Below are 16597 nucleotides of genomic sequence, written 5' to 3'. Positions count from 1 at the left end.
TAAAGATACAAATATAACAATGAAACAAAAGTTGAAGTACAAAAGTCAAGGGTCAGGAGCCCAACTAAAGCAAACACTGATCTCCACAATGGTGACGTCAGACGAAACAGTAACATTATCATCTAAATCTCTGTAATTCTCAATAAGATCTTTTGATCTCTGATCTCTGATCTGATAGAAATAAAGTCAGTCTGGTTAGTAATGTGTGAAGTTGGTGAAGCTGTTTGTTGATCGTTTAAATCTTCAGTTGATTTCATCTAAAGCTGTGGCTGAAGTCAGTTGTATTTCATGTGATTGTCTTGTTATGTTTTTTTTTTCTTCAGTGATTCTACTCATTAACAGCAGCTGTTGATCATTGTCTGAATTCACTCATTAGTTTTCATTCTCTCTGTCAGGTGGACTATATTAGTAAACTCATGTAGGGAATAGTGAATGAGGGTGTAGGGTGTGATTTGAAACACAGCCGCTGAGTGTCGAATTTGAACTTTGTTATTTTACGATATATAGCAGCAGGCTACTTCTCGAAAACGATTAATATTACCCAGAATGCACTGTTTAAATGAAAAACAGTATTTTACTGTCGAAATTTGGCCGTTTTTTTACAGCGATTTTTAACAGTGTAGATTGGAGCTGGATAGATTCAGATATCCCCCGATTACAAGGTGAGTTTAATCAAACATGATATAAATTCTGCAAAGTAAGCCTTTAACACAATAGCAACGAAGTAATATTGATGTATCTGTAACACGCTGAAATTATCGTCTTCTCGTTTGCTAATTTTAGCTTGCTATCTTTTCATTTAATGCCTAATAGTGTATATTAGACAAAACGTTGATTTCAATAACGTTGTGCTTGCGAATTTGGGTAAGCTTGTTCTTCTAATTTGTACATAACTGTATTCCGAGGTAAGTTTTTCTTAATAGTGTTGTCGTTTTGTTACTTTATTGTTGGCTGTATTTTGGATTGCTTCGATCCAAGTTGGCTTGATAGAATAAGTTACGCGATATAATAATCAGTAAGAATAATTCATGTTGATTTATTTTGCGTTGTTGGTTTGTATTGCAATGTTACTTTACCCAGTACAGTAGGCCAATGGCAGTTTTATTTTTGTGGAGATTTTCTTTTGTTATTGTTGAGATTGTTTGAGTTACGTTTTTTCGTTCCCAAAGACTGTCCATTTTGACTTGTCAGCATGTTTGGGTGTCAGTTATGCGGGCAGCAATGCAGTACTCCAGTGGTCTATGTGAAGCACATGAGGATTCACAGCAATACCCCTAACTTGTTTCTTCATTGTTGCATCCAGGACTTTAACAGGAAATTTGCTAAATTAGCAGCTTTAAAATCACATCTTTACAGACAACACAATGACAAATGTGATACACTAACTCAGTTTTATTCCCATCTTAAAGTCCACATCATTGCACCATTGAAGTCCACTATATGCAGATAATTCCTTAAATATTTTTCATCAAAAATATTGTTAGTGTATTTTGTCTCTGTGTCCTCATCATTGTTACTGTTTCTTAGGCATCTTCCACTGCAGCTGATGTAGAAAGGACACTTGAACTACCTTCAACTCCTCGACTGATACTCTTTGGTATGTATAGAACTATATGAATGTATAGTCTATTTTATTACATAAGCCATTAAGAATGTTTTTTCTGTATTTCAAAAAATATGGTAAATGCTTCTGTACAACACTGAAAGGGACAGGTCACACAAAATAAATATTCTGCTATCTTTTACCCACACTCATGTCATTCCAAGCCCTTAAGACTTTTATTCATCTTTGGAAAACAAATGAATATATTCATACAATTCTTTCAGCATTTTTGTTAATCAATTGAAAAAAAAAACTTTGATGCTTCAAAATGTTTCATAAATTTTTGTAAATGTATGAATTTTATTTGTTTATTCGTGTATAAACATTCGTCATTGAGCATACAGCAAATAAGCTCAAACATGCTTGCTTGACGTGAGGTTTGTTCTGGTCTGTCAGGCTAGCGCGTTTGAATTTCCATTTACCCTGGATTTGACTGGACTTTTAATGAACAGAAATGATGAAAGAATATTAAAAATAGTTTCATTTGTGTTTTGAAAATGAAAACTCTTTGAAAGTGAGGGGGACTAATTAATTACTTTTTTTTAACCCTTCAACTGTACTGAGCAAAAATATTGAGTTAAATAAATCATAAAAATTGCAGCAACTATTTCACAATACACAGTATAATGCACATGTTGACTTCAGTGTCTGTCCAGACCAGTCCACAATCAGCATTTTGAAATGCATATGTTATGTTAAAAGAACAGGGCTTTGTGACTAGGTAAAATCATTTCAGTTTCCCTTGCATTTGTTTGCAATCTGGCAGTAGAAAATTAGTGTTATATGACTGTCTGACATTGTTTTTTCTTTGAAATGTTTTAGGTGAAAAACCAGGAAGCTGCATTCATAAATGGATGATTAGTTTTGAGGGGCAAATAATCTGTGAGGGCATCCAGCCAAGTTTTCTGTCTGGACTTGCTGCTGTGTTTTCAACTTTCTACAATTTCAATGTGGAGTACCAAGCTGAGGCTGCATCCACGTTGGAATTTATTCAGAGGTTAGATGCTTAGAATCATATGATAATTTCTATTCACATTCTCGTTATGTAAAATTTTACCCACACTAATTCTGAATGTATGCATTTGTTTTTCAGGTGCTTCATTGGAATAAATCCTGAAAAAGGCACCAAGGGTGGACAAGTCCTATCAAAGTGGACAGGGAAGGTCGGCCACAAAAAGAAATCAGTCAACACTCGGGTTGCCAGTCTACTTAAGAAGCTAATGGACTTTGAGTGGGACTTCATATAAGTGAACTCACTCATTCACTGACATACCACACACACACACCGTACACATACTCTTCACACATGATAAAAACATGTTTTTAGTGTGTTTAGTCGCACAATTTTTTCAGGTGTTCATTCTTGAATACCTACATTTTGACTTCATTCATCATTGAATTATTTCTTCATTCAGTAACTCTTATTCACTAATAATTTAGTAATTCTTATTCTCTCAGCAGTTCGCTCATTTATTTTTTTCTAATGCTATGTAAATTATTTGTTTATTCAGTTAAACGAAAGTTTACTCTGAGGCTTAAGTTTTAGTCATTCCACTTGCATCAGCCACTAATTTTGAGAATATTTTGTGATTTAAAGTGGCTTTTTTTTTAAGTTTTAATAAAACAAATTTGAAGTTACACTTTGTGTTGAATTTTTAATGTTTCAATGGCTATATCTGTATGTTTTATTAAAACATGGTTTTATAGCAAGACTTCAAAGGGTTAATTCATAAAATTAAAGAAATATCTAGAAAAATAATTCCACCTTTTTTTCTTAGCAGTGTGTAGTTTGTAGTTTACAGTTAAAAGAAAGAAAAAAACATCAACTAACTGTTAATGCTTTTGACAGTAATTTATTGTTAATTTATAAAATAACAGCTTTATGCTGTATTTCCAAAAACAGTAACAAACTGTAAATTTCAACAACAGCAAGACACTGTTAATTTAACAGTAACTTGCTGGCAACTGTGCTGCCAGTTACTTACTGTTTTTTAACGGGACAATTTTTAAGAGTGTGCATAACCTTCAGGACTTGTACAACGCCAGAGTGAAGAAACGGGCAGGTAACATCGTCACAGACCCCTTTCACCCCGGACATAACCTTTTTGCACTTCTGCAGACATTACAGATCGCTGTGCACTAGAACATCTAGGCATAAGAACAGTTTTTCCCCCAACGAAATCTCCAGCTTAAACGGCTAAACATAGCAATTACCCCTGTTTTAGCATTCACTTTTAGTACTTGAAAGAAAGTAAAAATTAGTTGCTGGTCATATAATTAGAATATCATGAAAAAGTTAAGTTTTTTATTGTAAATTATTTTTTTTAATGAAACTTTCATATATTCTAGATTCTAGAACATTTTTTTTTTTTTTTGATGATTAGATGCATACAGCTCATGAAAGTCCAAAATCCAGTATCTCCAAATTTTATAATATTTCCTAAGATCAATCAAAAAATTGATTTTCAAAACAGAAAAGTTCAAGTTCTTTAAAGTATGTTCATTTGTACACTCAATAGTTGGTTCGGCAGCACATATTACAGCAAATGACTTGCTCCTAGCACAAATTACAGCATCAGTGAAGTGTGGCATGGAAATGATCAGCCTGTGGCACTGCTAAGGCACTATTGAGCCTTCAGACCATCTGTATATTGTTGGATCCACTGTTTCTCATCTTTGTCTTGAAAATATCCCATAGATTCAGGGGTCAGGCATGTTGGCTGGCCAATAAAGCACAGTAATATCATGGTCAGCAAACCACTTGGAAGTGGTTTTTGCACTGTGGGCAGGTGCTAAAGTCCTACTGGAAAATGAAATCAGCATCTCCATAAAGCTTGTCGGCAGATGGAAACATAAAGTGCTCCAAAATCTCCTGGAAGAAGGCTGCAATGACTTTGCCCTTGATTAAACACAATGGACCAACACCAGCAGACATCACGGCCCCCCAAATAATTACTGACTTCAGAAACTTCAGCCTGATCTCACAATCAAAACGTACATATTTCGACGTAAATTAAAACTGTCCAATATGTATGTGCCTTTACGTATTTACAGTGTCGTTTACGTATTATCTGGACGTAATTACAGGTTCGATACGTATCTAAATTTACGTAAAAACAACCTCAAATACGTACAGATAGAACGTGTTCTCTGACCAGTCGGTTATCCATAGAAATTTGCTCATGAAGCTGCTTTTCAATGCGTATCTGATTATTTTTTTTTAAATATTTATGTATATTTTCCCTTTTTATATTTTTTTTTATAAATGTAAGATCCCTATACCCCACCCGAACCTAAACCTACCCATTTCATACATAATGTTAAAAGAATAAAATATAATAAAATACAATTTTAGTAAAAATATAACAATAAAATGTTATTTTGAGCCACTAACGTTAATCCTACACCTACCCCTAAACCTACCCATAACCATTTCTTAAAACTACATAACTTTAAATAAACAAATAACAGACAAACAAACGTAACGTTAATGATTTATTTTTTGCGAAAATATCAAAAGTGGTACCAAAAGTAGTTCAAATGATAATGAGTTCCAGTCGCAGTCCTCTCTGGATGTAATAGTTTTTATAGGGTACAGAGCAGAATTTAATTTATTAATCCGTGAAATTATGAATCTGTCTTCTGTCCCTGCGTGAAGGCGCACTGGCGAAGTTTAGTTAATTTCAAATGAACTGAAACACGACATATCGCAAACTGTGACGAATTACAGTAGGTGAGAACCAATATCAGTGATATCAACGATATCAGTGCCGTAAACCGTGTCGTAACGTTTCTGACGCTATTTTCAAATTTGAATCATAACGAGCGCGGGCTTTGACTGTGACGGTCACTGTTTCTGAGAATGAAGATAACGATCAATTGATAAAGGGCTGAATTTGGATATGTTCCTTGCAAACATCTGGATTCTAAAGATATAGAGTACAGCAAACAAATAAAATGGATGTGATTTGTAATTTTATGCTTTGCTTTTGTGTATCTATGATTGTATAGTCAGTCATTGGATAGGAGAAAATCGCACAGCAAAATATTATCATAAATATATAATATAAATTCAATAAAAACATATATTGATATGACGATTAAATACAACAGATTTAAATAATTAAAGCCACAATTTTAATATTAATACATGGGAATTCATATACATTAACATTTTACGTTAGATTATTTACGTTTTTTTAGCTGCTAACACGTAAGTATTTGTACGTTTTACTGCTATAAATACGTCAAAGTTGTACGTTTTTATGTGCATGAAAACGTAAGTAAATGTAAGTAAATGTGCGTGTTGTAAAACCACATTTAACGTAAAAATACACACGTATTCTCATGAGACTAACAAGGCTGGAATGTGAAATTACACCCAGTGGAAGTAGGCTGCAGAGTGTTCGTAGCCTACATCCAGGCTGCTCAGGGAGATGGGAGTGCTATGAAAGGCCCACCGACAGGCAGCAAAGACCTCTCTGCGGCTGCGGAAAAGGGAGGCCAGTGGCTTAGGGTAAAGAGAAAAGACTCCGCATGGGTCTTCAAGTGAGTTGATGGCACCTAGGGAGTGACCTTCGGGGGTAACCCGGTACCTTTGTGATTCTTTGTGATTCTTCATAGACATAAACAGAGAGAAGTAGTTCCGGCTACGATGTTTTTCTGCAAGACACAAGCAGTTCTGTTTATTAACCGCTAGAGCGTCAAAAGTTACCGACTGCAGCTTTAAGGGATATCAACATCAAGTCCTATACAACAGATAATTCTTACTAGTAAAATTTTAATTATAGAGCTCTTTAATTGTAATTGTTACTAGGACAAATTAAATTATAGAGCTCTTTAATTTAATTGTTACTAGTAAAAATATAATTACGATGAGTAACGCTGGAACATTTTTATGCTGAAACGGCCTTCCATAAAAAAGCACAAGTACGCGAAAAAAATAAAAAAATAAAATAAAAAAACTACTTTATTACATTAACGTGAAGGTTGTAATTCGTTACCTCCCACCACTGGGCTTAACATATAGTGGCTATGTTAATGCCACTGGCCTTACATCAGTGAACAGTCACAGAAGTTAAGAAATGCGCTATTATTAAATTCCAATGCCTTGCTTTTGATTAAATTAATATTTTGTAGTTCAGATGTATTGCAATAATTAACCAAAACATGATTATTAATAGTAAGAAAACTAAATAAATGTGCTATTATTTGTTTTTATACAACTAATTTAACTTATTGAATACTCTGTGCAAAAATACATTTAAGAAGTCAGAAAATTATATTTAAGAAATTATTTTGAATGTTGTATTGGTGACATCTTATGGGGTAAGTTGCAATATTTGACGTCGTCTGTTCAAGAGTAAATTGTAGGTATATTCTTATATCTACACGTGTTACAGTGTGGGTGAGTAGCTGACAGATGTGGCCTTATTATATTAAAATGCTGGCTTTCTAATACAAAGTCTCTGTGATGCTTAAATAAATGCAAAAAACTCTCCTCCTAAAACTTACGTGGACTTGTAGTTACACAATCACGAGTTCTTGTCAAATGCAAATAGTTCCGTTGTTACAACCTGCTACACTATGGAATGAGACCTGATTTACGGACATATGACCACTTTTGCATACGTTTAAATTTCAGAGCTCCTCCCCTTCCCACTACCATATTTCTTAACAGAAAGCAAACCTCTAAACAAAGAAACAACCGAGTGTAGACTGTACACGGAAACTTTCTTCAACCAGAATTGTAAGTAGTCACATTTTTTTTTTTATAAAGTGCTTTATACAATACTGATAGCTAACAACAACTTCACAGTAATAAATATAAAAAAAAAAAAAAAAAAAAAAAAATCAAGGATTTTAATTTTGAGAGTTAAGTAGGCCTATACATGCCATATAAGATGGCGAATTTACTGGTTGTGTTATTGTTGGGGGTTAAAAAAGCCTCCTTAGTAGCACAATGATCATATACCAAATTTTAAACTCAAAATATGTTGTTTCCATCCCTAAAATTCAAACCTTTAATCCAGGGGAGACAATCTACCTGCGGTCACAGTTTTCTGTGCATGCATCAAACACGAGCGGATAAAAATAGTCCGCATATTGATAGCGGTTTCCTGATGCACAAATATAATATGCAATGTTTGCAGAAGCACACAGTGATGGTCAGAAATGTAAGAATAAATAAAACGGCGCACAATACTTTAATACAAAAACTGGAATAGCGACTGTAGAAAGCGAAAGAACGCGATACACGTCTCCCGGAAATCCTGCATAAAAAATATTCGAAACTACAGTATACATCCGACTTTCAGTCAACGGTCCATGGGAAGTGACTTAAACTGTAATTCATCGACTGGCCACTATATATATAGAGAGAGAGAGAGAGAGAGAGAGAGAGAGAGAGAGAGAGAGAGAGAGAGAGAGAGAGAGAGAGAGAGAGAGAGGCTGGCTGCAGTAGAGAGTCAGTCCCATTGACATGGGTTTGGTCCAAATATATATATAGGTATCGCCTATAGATTAATAGAAAGCAATAAATGAAACACAAAATCCTATGAAACCAAATGAAATTCATCCAATGTAAAAACAGCGTTAATGATATAAAGTATATTATTTTAAATTACTTTCGAAAGTAGCCTACCTTCAAAACAGCTTACTGACGTCATCCCGACCGCGAGTTTAGGTCTTAGTTTATCAATCATCAAAAACAGATTACAAGTATTTTTGCGAATACAAACGTCTGTTAACACGGTTAGTCGCACTTGCTGCTCTTAAGTTAAAGTCAAAAGCTATATTATTTAACATTAGTGAACTAACAAGAACTAACAGCTGTATTTTTATTAACCAACAAAGTTTAATAAATACTGTATCAAATGTATTGCTCATAGTTAATGTTCGGCAATACATCAATGTTAACAAATGAAACCTTATTGTAAAGTTTTACCCTAGAAAACTAGATTTTGCCTGATAGAAAAAAAAATATATAGTCGACAAAACCAGCAAATTATCAAATTAAAACATTAGTCAGAAGAGTTTAGTAACAGACACAGCATTATCCACTAAAACATTTATTTAGTTTTCAGTTTCAGTTGTCAATTCAAGTGATAGATAGATAGATCGATAGATAGATCGATAGATAGATAGATCGATAGATAGATAGATAGATAGATAGATAGATAAACCATTCATTAATTAATTCTGTAGTAGCAGTCCATAGAACAGAATCCAGCAACTCTTTGTCTGAATAGAAAGCTGTGAAGACCACAGTATCTACAGCATCACACATCTGCTGAGCTCCAGCTCCACTCCGTATGTCTTCCTCACATCTGGACTGACAGACTTCCAGTAAACCATACCTACACGAGAGAAAAACAAATGTTGAGAGATTCAAACAAGAAGTGACCAATGAGTAGAATAAAATATCCAATAAAAGCGCAAGTGTCTGAGAGTGCACGTCTGCAGCCAGACCCTTCTCCATTATATTATAATACAACTGTACTGCTGACTCTTCACTGAGTAACGTACATATGCTTCCTGTGCATGGTTTCTAAAAGAATGGAATCGCAAAAAGGTGATTAGCCCTCTATTGCATGAAATATTACTTAGACATGGTAAAAAATGTTTTGCATGTTTTTATTACTTAAAATTAGCTAAATAACAGATATATAAAAAAAAAAAAAAAAGTTTAAAGGGGAGTCGTTGGTAAATTGTTGCCATATGGCAACAATATGCAATCGTGGAAAGTACCATAAAATCAACATTTAAAAAAAAAAACTAATTTTATTTAAAACAAGATTTAACAAATCCATCTCATACTTAGTGAAATGTTTAAACAAACATTTATACAGTGAAAACATTATGTAATTTCAACAGTTATCTGAAATGTCTGGTAATAATAACCAGGAACCTGGAACCTGTCTCACTGAAATACACTATTCATTAGTTTAATTTCATTTCATTCTCTTCATGCCTTGTGAAAGTCAACAAAGCAGTTCCTCTCTGCAGTGAAGCAGAGGAAAACTGCACACTTGGAGCACTTGCTTCTCACAATGCCCTTGCATCCTCGCATTTTGCATCTGCCCTTCTCAGATGCATGCAAGGGCCAGTGGTCTGTGTGGTAACTGCAGGCAGGATCTAGCTTAAATTACAAAATAATAAAAATTATAATGTTTTTATCTTTAAAATATGAGCAAAAGTTGTAAACATAGTCTCAGAGTAGTTTCATGCTACGTAAGTCAATGGGACTCCCATTAGGTTGAATGCACCAGGACGTTTCCATATTTGCATATAGTTGCCATATGGCAACAAATGTATTTTAGCATATTACAAAAAAACTTTTAAAATCAAAACTGAATTTAATGTTAAAAAACTAAAGTTTACTTAACCCAGACAGTGATTTAATTTTTTTATTTGATAAAATTGTTTCTAAATTCTGAATAAAAGGCAATCTTCGGGAGCCCCAGACAGTGATGTTTGCACGTCAATGTCCATAAGCAAAAAGGACTGGCAAACAGGATATCCTGGTCATGTGACCTCATAAATTGTATTTCCTTCGAAGTAAAAGCCCCTTTTTCACAACTAACTGTAAAAACATAGATTTTACATCACAGCTTTTTAGAAAATTAAGATAAAGTAATTGTTGCCATATGGCAACGCTATGCAATAGAGGGTTAGCACTCATCTATACCACAGGTTATACTAATATTTGGTTCATGTGCATTGTGATGGAGAGACTTTGAACATGTCTACCATCACGAGTTTCACTGTTAATCTTGGTGCAAATGTTTTGCTTCTTTTGTTCTCTTTTTAAATATCTTATTATTTGTATTTATTTACTTAAACTTGTTTCTAAATCTCGTATATATCAAATATGTCAAATTTAGAATATGTCAAAGTCAGGAGTTTTTATAAAAAAATGGTATGTTCCAATTTGGGTGGAGCAGGAAAAAAAGTATTTAAGGTGGCCACCACTAGAACTTGGTGGTGAACAGAGAGAGCTTAGACAATATTGTTGTGCTGTGTAGCAAAGGAAACTCCAACCTCGATGTTGTAGGGGGAAGTTGGTACTGTTTTTAGTTCTTGCAGTTCTAGTTTTAGACTGTTTTTATTACAATCTTTGTTTAGAGCTCTTATACTTGTTTATTTTCATATTTTGCACACCTGCTTAAATACACAACCCTTTGGACACCAGCTTCGCTATCGATCCTCCTTGTGACTGCTTGGGTCCCTATCACATGCATGTACAACCGCAAAATGTTGGGTTAACTTCAAAAGAGTGAATGTCCTTCGAGTGCACTTTGGGCAATGGTACAGTCAAGGCAATGATGAGGATCTAATAAAAGAGGCTAATCATTCAGAGTAAAGTTACTCTCAGCTTGTCTCGTCTTCTAATGTTGACAATGTCCCTCTGAAGGAAAGTCAGTGTCTTTCTCAGGTGTGTTGGATATGCAATGTTGAAAGCAAAATACATCCAGAAGGCTGTTATGAAGGCTTTATCAAGGCTGGTGCACTGACACACATCTGTTCCATCTTCTGTCACCACAGAAGAGCCCTGAGCCCTCGAACTATGATTGACATTTTACAGTCAGTATCCATCAGGTGTACGGTAGGAAAGGTGTAGCAGGGTCCCCCTACATAAACAAATAAAATAAAATAAGAATAAGAAAGATAAAATGCATTTTAAATGTCTTTCGATTCTGTTCCATCCTCTTTGGCTCAAGACAGTTTAGTTACATACAGTGCAGAACTGCAAAAACAATCAGTAGTTCGGCTCCAAATCTCAGCTAGAAATGGTAATTAAAAAAAAAAAAAAAAAAGTAAATATAATTCAATATGGTGCCTTTATCGCTGTTTATGTTTCTCTTTCTTCAGAAAAAAAAAATACTACGAAAATAAAAATTGATCAGTTTTGTTGATTTGACACGAAATGACCCAAATTATCTGTCATGTAGCATGCATAGCACAACTAAACTCGTAACGTTACTTACGTTCATGATGAAGCGCTTGACGTCTGTGGATTTGAGTAAATCTTTCACATGGTTTATAAACACTGCTGCACAAAAAGGACATCGATAGGGACTACCAACTTTATCAACAATAATAAACTAAATATAAATAACTAGAGCTGCAAGATATAACACAAAGTAAATAAATTATGATCGTATTGTAACAAGCTATCGTAACGAACATATTTGTGGTATATAAACAAAGATAAACGCATGATGAATTTCATCTTCCTTCCAGTTTAAAGGCGGTTAGCATCCGGGTTATTGGTGCATTACCGCCCCCTTCTGTTGCAGCATAATGATTAAAAGTTTAATGTTTATCGCTGATTGGCCAACACAGTAACTCTCCTTTCACCAATGAGAAACCTTTTGTCCCGCCCATTTCCCCAGGCTGGATTTAAATAGCACTGAAGTCTCTGCCCTCTGTATTTGCAAGAACTTCACCAGTTTGCCTGTCCTCACCCTGCTGCTAAACAATTACTAAACAATATTTCAGCACACTTACTTGTACCTGGACTTTACAGAACAATTATGATGTAGAAAGACAACACTAATGTTAGTGTCATTGTTAATTGTTTGGGTGAGCACACTGTGTCGTTAGAACCAACCTCAAATATAGAAGAATCAGACAGACCTTTATAAAGTTTTCAAGACAGACCTTATATGAACTTTGAAGTATGAGCTTGCTTTAATTGCAAACTAATCTTAACTGCCAATTCAATTCATTATAGACCCTGCTTGTATTTATTTTTTTTATTAAAGATGTAAACAAATATATTATTTGATTAACTAGATATATAAATAAATTACTTTGAATCTAAACAAATCACACCAGTTAACATTAAATAGTTTTGTGAACTGCTTTAAGAGCACAGTCAAGACCGTTATTGCTTTATTTCTCCTATAGTGACACAAAATGGACACCAAAAGTGTGATGACTGAGGCACTTGAGCATCTTGTGGATAAAGAGCTCAAACAGTTCATCTGGCATCTGTGCAACGGGGTCATACAAGGCACAGATCCGATTCCCAAGGCAAAGCTTCAGAATCCTGAGCGTGAGGATGTGGTGGACTGCATGGTACAGTATTACGACGATGATGCTGGGAAGATCGCAGTCCAAGCACTACGCAAAATGAAACAAAACGAGCTTGCAAAGAAGCTTGAACTCAAACTTAAAGGTTGGAGACCTTTTAAGATGTCGTATTTCTTATATTTCTATATGTATACATAAATTGATGTTAGATTCTTTGAATATATCTGTGTCTTCAGTTCCACAGCCTGTGAAGGAAGACACAATAGATGGCCCTGAGCCTATGGATCTGCAGCCCATCCAGGCTGACTGGCAGAGACCGAACAGTATTACCACATGCAGCCAGCAATTTAAGAACACACTTCTTAAACAAAATGCAAATGATGCAAGTATCTCTGTTTCCTCAAACTTGTGTGGAAATAAAACAGTCATTAGTCCTGCCTTCCTGCATCATGCATGTGCTTAAATTCTGCAAATATTCTGATGTTTTTTTATAGGTTTATATACCAACGAGCAGGCCTCAGAGGAAAGGTTCAGCCCTGCTGATCACCAACATTAAATTCGACTACATAAGTTACAGGAAAGGGGCAGAGAAAGACGAGGCGAACATGGACTGGCTGCTGACAGCTCTGGGTTACAGAGTTGAGAAACACAGAGATCTCTCTGGAAATGTGCGTAAGACAAAAGTCTGTATATATAGAGTTAGCAGATTTCTAGTGAACACATATTTATATCTAAATGTAATATATAGCATGCATTTCTTCTAAACATAGTTTATTTGTTTACAGGCAATAAAGACAGCAGTCGAGGACTTCTCTAAACGTCACGAACATAAAGACTCGGACAGCACCTTTGTGGTTATCATGTCCCATGGGATCAGAATCCAAAATAAAGATGCCATTATAGGTGTCCATTATCATGAAGATAAACACCCCACTGATTATTTCTTTGTTGAGGACATCTTCACCCATCTGAACTCGGAGAACTGTCCCGCTCTGATTGATAAACCAAAGGTTATTCTCATTCAGGCCTGCAGAGGAAGTACGGCATCATTCACTTTCGTTTCTCTTTTATTTCTTGTCTTCCTCATTTATTTCACTTTGCATGCCGAAATATTGTGAAGTCTTCTGTAAATATCTCACAAGTAACCATTTCTCTGTCCAGACCATGAAGGAGGTGTGTATGTTCACGACAGTGTGCCTGAATCAGACTCCTGGGTTCACAAGGAGAAAGACTTTGTCTGCTTTATGTCCACCATCCCTGGTGAGTCCTCTAAACAAATACATTATTAAATAAAAACACTGACTGCAGATGTGAGATGTGTTCCTCACACCTGTTGATTTTGCTCATATTCAAAGGTGGACACGATTAAAATCACATTGTATTTTTGTTAAATATATTAGTTTGAGGTTGGTCACACTTTGAAGAAGAAACTGCCACAGTGAACTGATGAAAGCATTTGAATGTTCATCTAAAACAACCAGTGTTTCTTCCTTAAAGAGCAAAGTGTAAAGGTTGCTTTGTACTTTATTGTAAGACCTAACAATGAATAATCTCTACAGGTGTGAAGGCATACAGGAGTTCTGTCGATGGAAGTTTTTTCATCAGCTACATAGTGGATGAGCTCAGTAAGAGCGCTCATAAAGATGACATTATGGAGCTGTTCAGGAAGGTAATTTAAGGAAACCGTATTTAAATGAGTGTGCTTTATTCCGGGTGAATTGATTTTATTTACCCCAAGTGCACTGATCAGTTAAAATGAATGAGTTTGCTTCTTGTAACTTCAGATATGATCTTTTGTTACAGGTCGGCTCACGTATGGAGAAAGACCCACAATTCACACGTGGGGAAAAAATACTGCCGTGTTTTGAGAGGACAACCCTTGTAAAGAAATTTTACCTGTTCCCTGAGCTCTAATGATGTTTAGAGGCCAATCACTACAGGTGTAGTGGGTAGAAACATTGTCATACCTCCTCAGTTGATTAATCACAGTAAATTAAGACAGTTTTCTTATTACAAGTTTTCTGAAATGTTGTTTAAACATGCAAATGAGGCATTATCAAACTAAATACACACACATTTACATACATTTCACAATAATAAAAAAAGAGGTCTAAAACAATAAATAAAGTCAGGTTGAAAATTCAGTGCATAAGAAAAAAACAGCCTCTGAAGATGTGTATTTTGAGGGTTTAAAAGATTCTTCATAGCAACGTGTGTGTGTTCAAGAGAGCAATCATGCGTTGGTGTGGATTTATTTTCTTTCTTTTATATTCATTCAATTATAATCATTTAATCATTTTATTATGCCATATGATCATTTATAATAATCATTTAAACCAGCCATTTCATTGATGAGTTATTTATATCATATTATTATTCTTTATATTGTTTTCCATTGTTATTAAGTCTTATGATGTGTGGTTTCTAGGGATATTTATGTTCACGAGTGAGAGATTAGAGAATGTCTCCATTTCAAGGTTTTTAACATCACGGGACATTCATGATATAATAACACTTGTTGGATTTGGGCTGGTCAGATGTTTCAGTCTGAGCATTGAAATATATAATATGCAACTATGATTATTCAATCAACTGGCTGATAAAATACTGTTAATACAGGTTTGGGTACCAGACAAAATTGGTTTGGGGTATCAGAGAAAAAAACCTTTGCTGACTGGGGTTTTGGATATAAGACAAACACTCAACAAATAGAAATATATAGATGCATATAGTTGAAGTGGAATAAAATCAAAACTTAAGTGAAGTGGAATAAAATAAAAATTTATTTAAGATGTTTTCTTTCCTCTAAAAGAAGACAAGTTATGGAAGTACAGTAGCCCAAAATCTCAAAATTTACCAGTGCATGAAAAACAATGGTTAACGTCTTCATAATAAATCACAGAATAAATGTAATTACCTTTTTTTTTTTTTTTTATACTGATCTCACTTAATTAAAACTTTCTTATATACTACACTATAGCCATATTAATGTATTAACCATACATTTCTGGAGTCACCTCCATCCAGTATGTGCAATGTGCACACATTTTAACCTCAGCTGACTAGCTATAAGAACTTTTTCTTCTTGTTTGTTTGATAAAAGTGCAAAATAATCAATAAAGCTTTTCTAATTTGTTACCATGCCTTTGTCCCTTTGCTCCCATTCGTGCGTCTGCATCTGGGTTTGTAGATGATTTAACAAATGGGAAGAGCTTGACTCTCTTTGAATATTAAACTGAATCTGATATTGCTGCATAAAAAAGATTCTCACACAAATTATAATGAAACTTGACATAATATGGACATTGCAGACACGCACTCAACTCAGTATCAATAGTGTTAGATGTTTGATCATTATAAAATATTAAAAGATGTTATTATTATTATTATTATTATTTTTTTTTATTAAGGGGGAAGTCGTGGCCTAATGGTTAGAGAGTCGGACTCGCAATTGAAAGGTTGTGGTACCTTCAGTACCATGACTTAGGTGCCCTTAAGCTCCCCGGGCGCCACAGCATAAATGATGCCCACTGCTCCGGGTGTGTGTGTGTGTGTGTGTTCACTGCTCTGTGTGTGTGCACTTCGGATGGGTTAAATGAAGAGCACAAATTCTGAGTATGGGTCACCATACTTGGCTGAATGTCACGTCACTTTTTTTTTTTCACTTTCACTTTCACTTCACTTTCACTTCACTTTCACTTCACTTTCACTTTCACTTTTTAAAGATTCTGGTTCATTATAGATATTAGGGCTAGGCATTTTTTTTGATTTTATAGATTAATTCTAATTTAGCGTTTTGCCACATTTTTTTATATATATATATATAAATCAAGGAATCGCACTTTTTAATAGAAGTATTGCCAAATGTTAGAACATGCTAATGATAACAGTTGAGAGAAAACAATGATGGCTTGACTGCATGAAGGCGCACGAGTGGCAGAGAAACTGCCCTGC

General features: G+C 34.8%; 1 protein-coding gene and 2 long non-coding RNA genes across 3 annotated transcripts; 2 read left to right on the top strand and 1 right to left on the bottom strand.

The window, feature by feature from the left end:
• Window positions 1-621: 621 nt before the first annotated feature.
• Window positions 622-3064, top strand: LOC127939567 (uncharacterized). Its single transcript, XR_008148934.1, has 4 exons — window positions 622-662; window positions 1528-1597; window positions 2426-2600; window positions 2697-3064. It is a non-coding gene; the product is annotated as an uncharacterized LOC127939567 (long non-coding RNA).
• A 4139-nt stretch (window positions 3065-7203) lies between these two features.
• On the top strand, window positions 7204-15781 carry LOC128029032 (caspase b). The gene is made up of 8 exons (XM_052616532.1): window positions 7204-7352; window positions 12518-12788; window positions 12880-13025; window positions 13138-13311; window positions 13429-13681; window positions 13805-13903; window positions 14203-14312; window positions 14447-15781. The coding sequence occupies exons 2-8, from the start codon at window positions 12527-12529 to the stop codon at window positions 14555-14557; spliced, it is 1155 nt and encodes a 384-aa protein (XP_052472492.1). The 5' UTR covers window positions 7204-7352; window positions 12518-12526; the 3' UTR covers window positions 14558-15781.
• Window positions 8658-11894, bottom strand: LOC127938763 (uncharacterized). Its single transcript, XR_008148808.1, has 3 exons — window positions 11593-11894; window positions 10766-11235; window positions 8658-8961 (listed from the first exon to the last, which is right to left on the bottom strand). It is a non-coding gene; the product is annotated as an uncharacterized LOC127938763 (long non-coding RNA).
• Window positions 15782-16597: the final 816 nt, after the last annotated feature.

This window comes from Carassius gibelio, chromosome A1 (assembly GCF_023724105.1).
Source record: "Carassius gibelio isolate Cgi1373 ecotype wild population from Czech Republic chromosome A1, carGib1.2-hapl.c, whole genome shotgun sequence".
Taxonomy (NCBI): Eukaryota; Metazoa; Chordata; class Actinopteri; order Cypriniformes; family Cyprinidae; genus Carassius; species Carassius gibelio.
Note: the sequence above shows the minus strand (reverse complement) of the source record. Positions and strands in the feature narration are given on the sequence as shown.